The sequence below is a fragment of the Thalia democratica genome, chromosome 4 (genome assembly GCF_965202585.1).
Source record: "Thalia democratica chromosome 4, ktThaDemo2.hap1.1, whole genome shotgun sequence".
In the NCBI taxonomy this organism is placed as follows: Eukaryota; Metazoa; Chordata; class Thaliacea; order Salpida; family Salpidae; genus Thalia; species Thalia democratica.
This window is the reverse complement of record NC_139168.1, coordinates 53,006,828-53,022,980: the sequence shown is the minus strand read 5'-3', so window position 1 is coordinate 53,022,980 and position 16,153 is coordinate 53,006,828. Positions and strand designations below refer to the sequence as shown.

Sequence of the window (16,153 nt, the reverse complement as noted above, 5' to 3'; positions counted from 1 at the left end):
ATTTTGATTTTAAATTTCTAAATATTTGAAATAGTTAGATCAAAAGAATGTTGTAAGTATTGTTTACAATCACTAAGTTTTAAAACAACGATTTTTTTTTTGTTTTATTAGTTGCCATACTCTAACTTGTAACTAAATTAAGCTTTGTAGCAGTACAAAAGATTTAAAAAAAAAAAATTCATAGTTCTACTACAAAAATAAATTTTGAGAAGTATATTTTTGTAATACTTAATTAAACAGAAGGTCTTTATTTCAACGTCACATTGGTTTCAAACAAAATGATTCGATTATTACTATATACTATATATATATACTATATAATATATACTATATAGTTTCATAATTTTTTATCGAACTGTAACTAAAACATTATTAGGAAACTGTTTCAAAAGTAAAAAATGTACGACAAAATATAATTAAGAATACAAGCTTAAAAATGTTTTTTTTTTTTCAAATCTATCTATTGTATTTAAAACTAGTTGTGTAAAAATAATTTCCTCTTTATCTAATGCCTTGATGGAAAACGATAAATCTTAAAAAAGTATAGAAAAGTCTATGTTGGGTTAAAAAACGTTAATTTATAACTTTCAATACTAATCAAATTCATAGTTGCTATAAAATTATAATGTTTTTGCTTTGTAAATTGCTTTTTTAACTTTCTTTTTTCTTATTAAAAACAGTATACAATATTTCAAATTATTTATAATTCGTGCTGAAGCTTAATACTTAAAAACCTTTTAATCAAGCAGCAAAATAACTAACTAATTAACTCTGTATTTTTTTCTGTAAATAAATATTAAATAATTTTTCAAACTTATTAAAAAATCTTTTTTTTAAGTGTTTGCTGCTTGTAGTAATTTCTTGCAGTAAATATAAAGCTAGTCTTACTTCAACAACTGAAACTAAGCTAACATCATTTTAAAATTTACTAAAATCATTTAAACTAGATATTTTAAAACTTGCTTGTATGTTATAAGGTACATAATTACTATCAATACATAATATTTTTCAAAAAGCAATAAGTGTACATTGTAAACTAAAATAAACATTTTCAACATTTTATAATTTATTTATACTACCCATAATTTGTTTTTTAAAACTTCTGAAAATTTTATAGAATTTTCTGTTTATTTATTATTTTAAATAAAAAAGAACGTTGTTATGTAGTTATAATCAAGATTATAAATACTGTTTGATGTACATCAAATGTTTATAAACTAGTCCATAAAAGTGTATAACGACTATTAAAATTTTAAACGTTGTTTTTGTTTACTAGTAAGTAAAAATTTAGCATGAGAGATTATTAATATAAGAAAAACTTTAAACCTTCAATTACGAAAAAATATTAAAGTATTTTAACATTATAGCAAGGGTTGGCAAACTACAGACCGCGATCTATGTAATGTACTTAAAAATAGATAAAGGTCTACTGTGAAAACTTAAAATTTATTTTAATGTATTTATTTTTTCAAGACTTTATTGTGCATAAAAGTATATGAAAGAATAAAACATATTATTTCTCTTTTAAAAGTTGAGATCGTTTTATGTGTTTTTAAAAAAGCTAAATATATAAAACTTTATTTAATATTGTAAATATTATTGCTTAAAAATTGCATAAATGTATGACTTTATAGAAAAATTATTTTTAATATTTCAATAACTAATTCAAAAAACTGAGTCCGCGGGACACTTTATTCTATGCAATGCAGCCCTCGATTAACTTTGTTTAGAACACACTTTTTTATTCTATACAAATTTCTAAAGCAAATTTTCACCAAATTTTCAGTCTATTGCCAAAAATTTTTTACTTTAAGTGCCTACATTTTTCTTTTTGTTTACCAAAGATGAACTTGTCCATACAGGAAAAGTCTCCCGATATTGACCTCCATTTATCTCATGACGTCATTAACCATGAAATAGCAACACCTTCACCCCAACAACAAGAAAGTTCACCTTCTAATCAGCAGCAGCACAACCTAGCTGACCCGTCTACACCGTCAAACCGTCAACTCGGTCAATCACCGTCTTCAAAGCTTCAACGTATGGAGACTGGAAGTGGTGGAGGAGGAAGTCACAATACGACACTGATTCAGCCAACTACTGTAATGTTAACAGGGTCGTTGCCAAACAATCACGGTAACAACTATGGAGGAACTGACACTTACATATCTCATTTTGGAACGGAAGTTGTTCGTTTCTTTTTTAATATTTTACGTACAAAAATTATATAAATTTAGTTTTTTTTTTTTTATGAACTTCCATAAACTTATTTAAACATAGTTCTTATTACTTTGAATGTGTTTAATTTTTAAAATATTGATAGTTATTATCATTTTTCTATGTTTACTAAAAAAGTATTACTTTAATTTTGTACAGACAAAAACTTAAGTGTAATGTAATCCAGTCTCTCAAATAGTAAAAAAATTTGTTAGTAAAAGTTGAAGAGTTTTTTAATTAGTTTTTATTTTACACATTTAATTAAAATTTTTAGCTTAGATAAAGTAACTTACAAAGACAAAATATTTATTGTATTATGGAACATTTATATTTTAAAAGCTAAAAAGGTTTTTAAGTCTGTTGTACAAAGTTATAAATTTACTATAGTTAAACTCCTATCGAAATGATGACACTAAAAAATTTAAGAATCGATTAGAAAATAAAAGTAGACTGTTTTAGCTGCTTTTTTACCAATGTAAATAAAAAACTTATGATGATTTTAAACAAAACTACTGTGATTAAAATATTTCTATTGCTATACATATTTTACTATACACACTTAAAATATATATAGACCAAATTAATACGCCTAACCTGAAAATTTTTATTCCTATGTTTTTGTTCCTTCTGTACTCTTTTTAAAGATAATAATCGAGCCTGCATAAGTTTTGAAAGTCCATACTCAGTAAACGTAATTAAAAACTTCAAAAAATAAAAACACTCGTATATGGTGTGTAAGGAAATTAGTCTTTTTTTTCTTTGAGTAAATTTTAATGTTATTCTGGTTGTTAATTACACTTTTAATAAATTATCAAAACATTTTTTTACAAATCAAATACTTTCTAACTTAGTTGTCAGTATATTTAATAAATTTGTTTATTTAAGGTTTTTTCCAAAAGCTAATAGGTTTTTGTTTTTTTAAACGAAATATTACTATTGATGATTCTGAGTAAAACATTATTTGAAATAATGTGTTCAAACATGCACGGCTCCACTTTTGCACGGGTTTCATTTTTGCACTTGTCTTCACTTTTGCAAGGGTGTCATTTTTGCACGATTTATTACTTTTCACACTTTACTTTTGTTAAACTAATACAAAAATTAATTAAAAAAAAAAAATTTGTTAAAATAATTAAAAAAGTTTAAAACTAAACTGAATAAGAATTATTAATACGACAAAACTAATTAGAAAACATACAAAAAATAAGCTTAAATTAGAATAAAATAAAACTTGATTGAAAATTATTTAAAAAGTACATCAAAATAGTAAAGATTTATACAAAGTATGGGAAAAATTTTTTTAGACTAACTTTTCATTATTTGTTTTTAATATTCATTATTTGTTTACCACAAGGACAGAATACACATACTATGTTAGTAGCTGTTAAACGCAGCCTGTTTTTCACATAAGACTATTATGATATTTTAAGTTTTTAACACAGCTCTGCTAAGTTAAAACTTAAAATAAAATGTAAAACATTTTAAAAATAGTTTTACACCAAGTATGATTTAAAGTTCTAAAACCATACTTACATTAACATTAGTATTACTTTATGTTGTTAAGTTTATTCCTTTTTAAAATTATGATAAAATTCGTAACAAGTACGAATACTCTACCACAATGTTTCTTTAGATGTTTTATTGTTTTAGTTTTTTCAATTTACTTACTTGTAATTTACAAATTGTTTAAAAGATGACACTGGCTAATAATATTGGTAATTAAAAGTTAAAAAAAACAAAAGTGCACTAAAGTACGAACCGGTTCACATAATATACAAGAAAATAAATTAAGTTACTTATATTTTGTACTACGACTGACTTGAAACTGTAAAATAAAAACTAACTAGTAATAAAACACAAAACAGTGCTAACACAAGAATTAGGGCACTTGTTCCGTAAAAAAAACAGTAAGTTTTAATTTTCCAATATTACCAAAATGTTCAAAACAGAATTTACACAAGAACAGTCTTAAAGTAAAGTAGAACGTTTAAATGACTTTTAAGTTTGAGTTTACTTATAACTTCTATACTAAAAAAGTGATGTTTATATAAAATATTAAGCGTTATCGTAAGTTCATAAAGCACAAAGAATCCTAAATATAAATCACATAATGCCAATACTCGTTTTTATATACCTGTATTCGATGACTATAAAATAAAACCTACAAAACTGTAAAACAGCATAAAAACACTATTAACGGCACTTTTCAAAAAATGTAATAATAGGTTGAAATTTCTCTAAATATAATCAAAATAAAATGAAACTAAAACTACAACACAATAAAATTATCATAAGCTTATTAGAACCATACCAAGCCTAAAAATATTGAAAGCAGCATTAACAAACGTATCAAAGTACACATTCTTCTAGTAAACACTCGTTTAACTCAGTTCAAGTTATGTATAACAAAGAGTAGTCTTATCGAGTCTTCAATAACAGTCCTTAAAACTTAAGTTTAAAATTTTTTCTAACTTTAATTTTTATTTTAAAGTGTGTTCTTTGATTCATGTAGTAGTTGGATGCTAACTATAGGTACAGAAACTGTAGTTGTATGCTATAATAAGCTAAGTTTAATAAAATACTAAACATATTATAACTTTTATTTTTATTTTGTAAGAAGTACTTGTAAATAAACAGTAATAAAGGTACATAAGCAGATTGCTAAATGAAAATTGCTTAACAACTCTGTATATCTAAAACATATTGTCAATAAACAAGTAATATTAAACACATTTATACAGTATTTTTTAAGTTTAATACATTTTTACTCCGTGAAAAATGACGACAGGCGATTTGTGAAGAAATAATAGTGTAGAAATAAATACATTTTATGCATTGTTATTTATTGTTGTTCAGCTTAGATTATACACGTAATTTATTCAGTAAACTAGTTAACACATCTAAAAGGATAAACATTTTTTAGATATTTTTTAAATAAAATTAGGACTAAAAAACTTAGATTTAACTTACTTCTAAACCTTTTCCTAAAATAATAATCTAATCTTAAATTAAATGTGCAGTATTTTTTTATTAACTCGTAAACATTTATTTATAAAATAACATTCTAAACGTTGTTGACTATTTATTAAGTGTTTCATTAGACTCAGATCGTATATGGATAAATTATTGTATTTATAAGAGTTTTATAATAGACAAGAGGTGATGCAGTAGGTCAACACGATCAGCCGTCTGGTAGGCTTACTCAGTTAGAGCCAGTACAAAGTGAAAACTACAATGCATACACACCTTCACCTTCTTCAAGGTACAGTTATTTAAAAGTCTGTATACTTCATCGTTCTTAAATTTTATGCATGCTTTATGTTTATCTGTATATATATATATATACATTAATAAAACACAACGTTTTACAAATACAATTTTTTCAAAGTTCAGTTAAACAGAACAGATCTTTAGGTTGTTTATTGTGATAATATTTTAAAATATAAGTCAAAGTGTACATGAACTAGAGAGGCTCTCTACAACGAATTGTAGGTGCCGGTATATATTAATAAAACACAACGTTTTACAATGAAATAGAAAGGCTCTCTACAACGAATTGTAGATGCCTGTATACATTAGCCAAACACAACGTTTTAAAATTATATTAACAAAACATTATATATACCGGCACCTACAATTCGTTGTAGAGAGTCTCTCTATTTATAAATATATACCGGCAGTAAGTAAGTAATTAAAGTAAGTAAGTAAGTATTTAAATTTAGCTGGCTGAAGATTAAGGCGTCTAGTCTTATGAAACACGTGTACCAGTATTTTTGAAATCTTATTTTTCTAATAAATTATATATATATATATACATATATATATACTCGAGTCCTTTGAGTTTTGCATCTTTAAATAAACCTTTTTATATATGTATATATATATAATAAAAAAAGTTTATTTCAAGATGTAAAACTTAAAGGACTCGAGTTTCGTGACTATTCACTCATCAGCTTCAAAACAAGTTTAAATAAAGCACAAAACAAAACACACAAATGAAAATTAAAAAATTTAGCATAAATAGATTATGATGTAATTTTGAACTATCAAAAATCATGCAAAACGGCTTGGGCAAAAATTAATTTACCAATCGACAATAAACTAGCAAATATTCATAAAGCTTCAGTGAGTAACTATATATTAGGACAGGTAATTGAAAGAGATAAAGATAAAATTAAGATAAAAAAAATTAAATTGAAGTTATTTTAAGATGAAATTAAAACTTCTTAAACTTTAAAAGCGATTTTTTTATATGTCTACAAGACGATACACACTCGCTTCTTTTGTTTAGGCATCTCGTGTCTTCCAGTGCATATACAACGGCTGATGCTTCTTTGAGACACAGCCTACATATTGGACTATTGCCGTCGGCTATAGGCTGTGCTCTTTTTATAACTTCCCAGGATATTTCGAAATCAATGCCGCTGCGCTTTAAGCCACAAACATACTTCGAAAGTTCAGTGTCATTTTCTTATATGCCGCCTTTAAAAGATTTTTTATGATTAGCATACCTGAATCTAAACTGCGTCGAGTACAAGCCGACATAGAATCTCGTCTCAACGCCAGAGTTAACTGTGGCCCTGTAGACGATGTTCTCTGAACGGCAATTACCCCCTTTCAAATTATATTTACAACTACCAGCGCATCCACATTGACTTTGAATTCCTGAGTTTTAATTTAAAATTTTTTGGTTGTGTGCCTTAATGATATTCTCTAAATTTGCTGTACATTTAAAAAAACTTATTTGCATATTATGTTTCTTGAAAATTTTTGTTAGCGGATTTTGTTTATTGAAGCGTTTTTTGACTAGATTTATAAATTTTCTTCCAATATTAGTTTTTACTGAATTGCTAAAAGGAGGGTTGTACCAGATTACATTTCTTTTTCTTTTATGATTTTGATTATTTTTAAGTTGTTGCTCAGGTTTTTCAAATTCAAGTTTATTATCGTATCCGCATTTTTTCATTATTTTTTCATATTCAATTTTTGTCTTTAGAATTTTTTTTTCTTTGCTAGATAGTTTGTTTAAGCGTTGATTTATTATGTTTGGAATTTGTTTTATGATATTTTTAGGGTGGCTTGATTGTTTGTTAACATACATAATTTTAGCATCTTGTTTTTTATAAGGCATAAAAGAGATATCATTCAAGTTGAGCTTCACATCTAGGAAGTCAGTTATCAATAGTGGCGATTCCACAGTGACTCTTAACCCCATAGATCAAAAGAAGGCATGGGCTTGTTTTTTTAGCTTCTCTTCTTTAAAGCCAGAAGATTTGGGCAATACAGCTAGACCATCGTCTCTGTATAACCCAACTCTATTTAAACCAAAGATATCTTTTAACCTGTCTAACAAGAAAAGTCCAACAAGTTCGCATAGCTCTGCGCCCATGTAAGATCCCTGTGCTACGTCAAAAATTGAGTTAGTGGTATTTACTCCCTTTTTACGCCACAGAGCTCCTTGTTCGCAAAGTACCGATTTGCAGGCATTTTTTACTAGGCTTAAGTCCTCAGCAGGTACGCTAATGTAATTATTAGCAAAGTTCAGTGATTTAATCACCAACTCTTCGCAACTAGCATTAACAAAGCTGTGCGTCTGAAATCCAAACTTATGCAGTGCACCAACACAGACCAAGTCTTAAGTTGGTTCATTAGATTGGAGGAACAGAAGTACAGCTTTTTTAATTTCGATGTGGTCGATTATTATCCTTCTATTAGCGAAGAGTTGGTGATTAAATCACTGAACTTTGCTCTATAGATAACATTTGTTAATGAACAATTGCCATCCACTATGTATTTATCTCTGTAGTTGCATTGCTTTCGTTCCTCTGCCTTATCTTCTAACACTTTGCGATTATGAGACATTTCTGGCTTTTCATGTTCGGCATGCACGAGTACGAAACTTTCAACAGTTTTCTATTGAAAATTTTATGGTACAGGTGCGTTGGGCCAAAGTTTCGGCTAGTGATTTCCAGGAACCGTTTACCGATTTTTGTCTCTACCGACAAACAAAGTGGTATCGTGAAATATGGGATATTTTTCCTTTTCCGTTTTGTTATTTTCTCGTTACCTACGTTATATTTCAAATCGTGATTGTGACCTCTTTTAATTAACGCTTCCTGGTAGTGCTGTTTCACTCTGTTAAAGGAGCTCTCATTCTTAGATATTGTTGTCAAACTTTTGTTGATGGATTTAGGTACTTGATTGACAACATATCGAGGGTGGTTTAATTTGACATTGACATAGGTCGCATGGAAATTTGGTTTTCTGTACGGTGCATAAGTGTCATTGCGAAGATCTAGCTCTACATCCAAAAAATCAGTTCTTACTAGATTAGAATCTATAGATATTTGTAAGTCGAATCTACTGTACACCTTTCTGAGTCTTTTTGAAAGCTGCTCAATAACTGGACCTGACTTACTTTCTACGATCGCTAAGCCATCGTCTATATAAATTTCAAACTTGTTCTGCTAAAAGATATTTTCCTTCTCAATTTCATACAGTATGATTAACCCTACTAGTTCGCATACTTCTGCACCACGAAAACTTCCCTGCGGTATATCAAAACCATCACCCATATCCTTCTTCGACCACGAACTATTATTGTAAATATTGACAGACTTCCAGGAGTGAACTACTGTGTCGATTTCGTCCTTACTTACTGCGAAATAGTGTTTAGCTAATGCCAGTGCTTCTAGCAGCGTATTTCTCGAAATACTAGGATAGAAGTCTTTGACATCAAACTTAATGAAACTATGCTTTTGTATGTTTTCAATATTATTAAACCTGTTAATAACGGACTGTGTGTTTTTCCATTGGTTAAGTTTCATAACATACCTCATTCTATTAATTAACCTATCTAAAATTTTCTTAGCCACTTGGCCAATATTTGTTTTAGACGGATTTATTACCCTACACTTAACTTTATTAGGAAGTCCATGTTTGTGATCTTTTAAAGTAATAAATGCATTTTGTTGTTGTAATTTTGGAATTTTACCAGGAATTTTTAAGTTATTTATAATTTTTTGAGCTTCTTTAACAATTATTTCTACTGCATTGCTATCGCACTTTTTGTAGTTTGCTGTTATGTTTTCTTCTAATAGTTTATTGTATTGCTTAGGTTCAATTTTATAAATATTTAATGACTTATCAGCAAAACCAATTAATTTGTTTGATTTTCTTATTTCATTTTATCATATCTTATTTATGTAAACAACGGGTTTTTTATTTTTCTAAACTTCAAATTTTTAATTAGATCATATAAATCATTTTCAAACCTTTCTAGGTGTTAATCTTCCTTTGGATTTCTACATGATGGGAAAATTCCACTATATCCATTCTTAAATGGTTCATTATCATCAAAATTAAAATGGAAAGCCTTCCAACGCATTTTCCTTAGTAGTATATCAGCCATTTGGTACATTTTAACCATGCAGTGTTCTTTATTACTAGGTGGAATGTTTTTTAGTGAATACTTAAGACAAATTGGTGTTAGGTCTGGAGTGTTTCTAATAATCTTATTACATTAAAGACTCGAAACAAAAAAGATGTGTGAGATTTTACTACTGTTGTTATGTAAATGCTGAAATAGAGAGGCTCTCTACAACGAATTGTAGGTGTCGGTATATATTAACAAAACACAACGTTTTACAAATACAATTTTTTCAAAATTCTGTTAAACAGAACAGATCTTCAGTTTGTTTATTGTGATAATATGTTAAACATAAATCAAAGTGTACATGAAATTAAGTAAAAACTTTAAGAAATGTTACGTCACTAAGTAAATCATTAAAAAATATTAGACACACTAAGATTGCATATATATTCAAAACTTTTTAAAATAAAAGCTTGAAAAATGTTTACAATTACTAAAAAGTTCATTTCGTTTATTCAATGCTATGATTTGAGTTTAATTTTGTGATCTCGTGTTTTTCCATATTGCAGAGAGTGAAATGAGTTTATATATATATAACTATTCAAAATATAAACTTAAGTGTTTGTTAACAAAAGATCCTAGTGAAACAAGTTCACTGGAATGTATAATAATAACGAAATATATACAATAATAACAAATTATATATATATATAGCGGCAAACACGAGTATTTTATAGCATTTTATAACATTTTTCCCAACAGCCTAAAAAATTTTTCTAATAGCTTAAAACATTTTTTTCCAAAATAACCTTTTTAAACTTTCCTAAAAAGCATAGAATAACATTTACAGCGTATTTCAAATTCAACTAATCGTACAATAAACTGTACCATTACTACGTCATAATTACCATAAAAAATTCTAAAATCGAAATTTCTGTTTACTATTATAATAAACTACAACTCACTGAAGATCACATGAAATTTTACATTTCAATGTGTGAAACAGCTGTTTGAATTATAGTTTTTATATAATTAAATAAATAAATATATATATATATATATATACTTAAATTATTTAACTTAATAAATTAAATTTTCCACCTTGAGGGCTTTGTTATTAAAAAGGTTTATTTAAAGATGCAAAACTCAAAGGACTCGAGTTTCGTGACTATTCACTCATCAGCTTCAAAACAAGTTTAAAATAAAGCACAAAACAAAATCACCAATGAAAGTTAAAAAATTTTGCATAAATAGATTATGACGTAATTTTGAAACTATCGAAAATCATGCAAAACGGCTTGTGCAGAAAATTAATTTACCAATCGACAATAAACTAGCAAAAATTCGTATAACTTCAGTGAGTAACTATATATTAGGACAGGTAATTGAAAGAGATAAAGATAAAATTAAGATGCAAATTGAAATTTAGGTTATTCTAAGATGAAATTAAAACTTGTTAAACTATAAAAGCGACTTTTTTATATGTCTACAAGACGAAACAAACTAGCTTCTTTTGTTTAGGCATCTCGTGTCTTTCAGTGCATATACAACGGCTGATGCTTCTTTGAGACACAGCCTACATATTGGACTATTGTCGTCGGCTATAGGCTGTGCTCTTTTTATAACTTCCTAGGATATTTCGAAATCAATGCCGCTGCGCTTTAAGCCACAAACATACTTCGAAAGCTCAGTGTTATTTTCATATTTGCCGCCTTTAAAAGATTTTTTATGATTAGCATACCTGATTCTAAACTGCGTCGAGCACAAGCCGACATAGAACCTCGTCTCAACGCCAGAGTTAACTGTGGCCCTGTAGACGATGTTCTCTGAACGGCAATTACCCCCTTTCAAATTATATTTGCAGCTACCAGCGCAGGCACATTGACTTTGAATTCCTGAGTTGTAATTTAAAATTTTTTGGTTGTGTGCCTTAATGATATTCTCTAAATTTGCCGTGCACGAATATCTTATTCGCATATTATGTTTGTTGAAAATTTTTGTTAGCGGATTTTGTTTATTGAAGTGTTTTTTGACTAGATTTATAAATTTTCTTCCAATATTAGTTTTTACAGAATTGCTAAAAGGAGGGTTGTACCAGATTACATTTATTTTTGTGCTTTATTTTAAACTTGTTTTGAAGCTGATGAGTGAATAGTCACGAAACTCGAGTCCTTTGAGTTTTGCATCTTTAAATAAACCTTTATATATATATATATATATATATATATATACATATATATATATATAGAAATAAAATTTATATACATATATATTGGAAAAGTACGATTTTAAAAATACTGGTACATATGTTTCATAAAGCGAAACGCTTTAATCATCAGCCGAATTAATAATGAAAAAATGCGGTTACAATGATAAACTTAAGTTTAATACAACAAAGCAAAAAAACAAAACAACCAATAAAAATAAAAGAAAGCGAAATATAATTTGGTATAATCTCCGATTCTGTTCTTTAGTCAAAACAAATATCGGAAGAGAATTTATGAAACTAGTAAAAAAACATTTCAACAAAAATAACCCATTATCAAAGATCTTTAACAAACATAATATGCGAATCATTTATTCATGGGAATTTGGAGAGTTTAATCAAGTCACACAATCAAAGGATTTTAAACAAAATTAATTTAAACAGAAATCAGTGTAATTGCGCTGGTGGCTGTAAATATGATTTGAAAGGGGGCAATTGCCGTTCAGAAAACATTATTTACAAGGAAACAGTTAACTCTGACCTTAAAAAGAAGTTCTACATCGGCTTATGATCCACTCAGTTCAGATTTCGGTATGGTAACCATAAAAAATCTTTTAAAGGTAGTGTATACGAAAATTATACTTAGCTTTCGAAGTATGTTTACAGCCTCAAGCACAAAAACATTGATTTTAAATTAACTTGGGAGGTGATAAAAAGAACGCAGCCAATAGCAGATGGTAATAATCCTGTTTGTAGGTTGTGCTTAAAAGAATCAACAGCCGTTATGTATGCGTTAAAAAAGGAAGGTTGTTTTAATAAGAGGAGTGAATTCATATCGTCTTGTCGACATATGAAAAAGATCCTCTTAAAATACAATAAATTTTAAAGTATTTTATAGTCACTTAACTGTGATTTTTTTGTGAATTTTTCGTTGTTTGATTAGTTAGATGAAAGATCGATTTTTGTACTGAATTTTTGTAATGCACAATATTACGTCATAATATTTTTTGTTTTTTGTATAACTTTTGCATCTATGTTTAGTAAAGTGCTTTTTATTTTAAATTGAACTGGCTGATGATTTAAGCGTTTCGCTTTATGAAACATATGTACCAGTATTTTTAAAATCGTACTTTTCCAATAAATTATTTAAAAGCACTATAAGTTGGCTCTGTAGAAGGTGTTTTAAGTTCGATTTATAACTTTATTATATATATATATACATATATACTACAGAAGTTTTTGTGTCAAAACTTTATTCCGACTAACGGCGTTTTACTGCTCTCAAATAAATTTAAGAACAGATCTACGGAGTCTATAAAATATAAACACACATTAGAAAAAAAGCATGAATAACTATGTTTAGTATTTATGTGAGTAGTAACTATAAACGAACTTTATGGTTAAAAAACAAAGTTTGTAGTAAAAACATAAAAATATAAAACTGTCTACAAAAACTGCAAATTTAACAAAAGTATATACTAACCTCAAAAAAGCTCTAAGAGTAGGCAAGTTTTTTAAAAATGAAAATTAAGTTAAGCAGAAATATTACGTCATAATAAATTTAACAAATTAATCAATAATTTTTGCAGCTTAAAAACTAGTAGTATTTAACTTGTAAGTGTTTGTGATTGTATATGGAAATGCTGTGAAACAAATAAGTGCATAAGTAGACAGAGTTATTTAAAGTAGAATCGTCGGTTGTGGGGACAAATATTCGATAAATATTGCCGCTTGTTCAGAAGTAGGTCTTTATCTTCTGCTGCAATTACTGATCTTTCTGTATTGCAAGTTAGGCAAATTCTACTTACTCCGTTAGATGTATGTTTGATCTTTGAAACAATACTCCACTCCATGTTTGGCCTTTTACCGTAGCTGTGAAAAAAGCTCCAGACGTAATCCGATAAACGCGTGCTTTGTTTTTTATATATGTTTTTAAAAGTATGTTTATGGTTAGCATAAATAAAAAACTAAGCATAGTGGGCTCAGTAGAAGGTGTTCAAGTTTAAATGATAACCTTTATATATATATATATATATTTATATTTAAGATGTAACGTTAAAAGGCCTTAAATCCTGGAGATATATATATATATATATATATATATATATATATATAGAATTAAGTTATTTAACTTAATAAATTAAATTTTTCACACTGAGCCCACCTTGAGGGCTTTGTTAATAAAAAGTTTTATTCAAAGATGAAAAAACGAGAAGAACTCAAGTTTCGTGATTACTCACTCATCAGCTTCAAAACAAGTTTAAAATAAAGCACAAAACAAAATCACTAATGAAGGTAAAAAATTTTTTGCATAAATAGATTATGACGTAATTTTGAAACTATCAAAAATCGTGCAAAACGGCTTGTGCAAAAACTAATCTACCAACAGACAATAAACTAGCGAAAATTCATATAACTTCAGTGAGTAATTACATATTAGGACAGATAATTGGAAGAGATAAAGATAAAATTAAGATGTCTAATTAAACATCTTAATTTTATCTTTATCTCTTCCAATTATCTGTCCTAATATGTAATTACTCACTGAAGTTATATGAATTTTCGCTAGTTTATTGTCTGTTGGTAGATTAGTTTTTGCACAAGCCGTTTTGCACGATTTTTGATAGTTTCAAAATTACGTCATAATCTATTTATGCAAAAAATTTTTTACCTTCATTAGTGATTTTGTTTTGTGCTTTATTTTAAACTTGTTTTGAAGCTGATGAGTGAGTAATCACGAAACTTGAGTTCTTCTCGTTTTTTCATCTTTGAATAAAACTTTTTATATATATATATATATATAACTACTCAAAATATAAATTTAAGTGTTTGTTAACGAAAGATCCTAGTTAAACAAGTTCATTGGAATATATAATAATAACAAACTATACAGTATCCTTCTTTTATTACACTGACATATGTTTCTGTGTGTTAACGGATTAACACACTTAAACTGAGCTCTGTAAAAAATAAATGCTGTAAGGAAAGAATAGAAGCTTAAGTAGGTGTATACATGTGTTCATTAAAATTAAAACAATTGCTATAGATTTTTAGAGGTTAATCGTTAATAGTAGATGAATTAATAGATCAAAGCCAAATGTTTCAAATGGCAAAATCAAAGCCAATGTTATAAAAAAAAATTTTTTAACGTTTAACTTTCCTCTCCATACGTAGTCCCGGTAGAATATCTACCACTGCAAAAACATCGTCACGGCATATTCTAAAACTACCATCACTAAAGATTTTTTTAATTTGTCTAATATATATGAACAATTAGTTTGAAAGCTTTTTCCCCATGAAAATTTTCCCAAATCTTTTCTTGTTATGCTTTATCGACCATGTTTAACCTTTGTGGAACAGTATTGGTAATATGTATATATTATACATTAACTAATTTTAAGCCTTTTTAAATTGTTAACAGTGTCTGTTTTTCTTATTTTCTTGGTTTGTAAGTTTAATTTTTTGCGCGATTGATTAGTCTACAGCTTGGTTTTTAAGAAAACCCAATTCATGTTCTTTTAAGTTATATAACACTGTTGTTTAGATAGTTTTATTTTTCATAGCTACATTTTTTGTTACATAATGTAGTAATTAGTGCAAATGTAATTGATGCTGAGTAAATAAGAATTTTGTTGAGGACGTGTCTTGTACGCAGAAACAGCTATTCAAGTTGTAAAGTTTGTTTTTGTGTATACTAAGTTTAAAGTTAACACCTACGGAAAGTGGAGAGTCTCTGTTGTCATCTCTAACAGGTATATGTATTTAAACAAAATACAACGCTTTAATGATGCACTTGTTTCATTAACCTATAAAGTTAGATCAGCTTGTTATTGTGTATATAAAACAAAACATAAATCAAAAAATACACATTTTAAACAAAAATTTTGTAAGCATATTTACATCATTAAGTTATTATATTTTTATCATTATTGGATAAAGAGAGGTTTTTATATTTATAAATACGTAATTGTTGGACTATTTACACTTGTTTCAGGCTTGATGAACCAAGCCTTACTCAGAATAATGTTTATTTGGCGCTAAATAGATTATTTAGTATTTTGTTAAGATCTAATCTAAGTTTTTAGTATTTTTTATAAATTTTCTACAAACTTTCCCCAATGCTTATCAAATTCTACTAAAAAACTAATCTGCAAATTGAAGGTTTAATAACATATCAAAAAAAGTAAAATACAAACACAAGCGTCATTATCAAACACAAAAATTTAATTAAAATTAATGAGCAGCTTATAAACTTTTGTATATTTAAATTTTAGTTTGTTTTCTGTTTTTATTAGCCTAATGACTGTTTCAGATATAATTTCTAAATTTTTTATTTGACGTGAAACTAATTGACATAT

The 16,153-nt window shown here is 27.5% G+C and overlaps 1 protein-coding gene across 2 annotated transcripts in view; it reads left to right on the top strand.

The window, feature by feature from the left end:
• Positions 1 to 1,668: 1,668 nt before the first annotated feature.
• LOC145833713 (uncharacterized) overlaps positions 1,669 to 16,153 on the top strand; it is a 47,886-nt gene continuing 33,401 nt past the window's right edge. Inside the window, exons 1-2 of one of the 2 annotated variants that reach the window (XM_082940866.1) lie at positions 1,669 to 2,189; positions 5,370 to 5,479. In XM_082940866.1, the coding sequence (XP_082796992.1) occupies positions 1,845 to 2,189; positions 5,370 to 5,479 (455 nt within the window). In that variant the 5' untranslated portion in view covers positions 1,669 to 1,844. The remainder of the gene's footprint in view (positions 2,190 to 5,369; positions 5,480 to 16,153) is intronic. The other variant, XM_082940865.1, reaches the window with a different exon arrangement.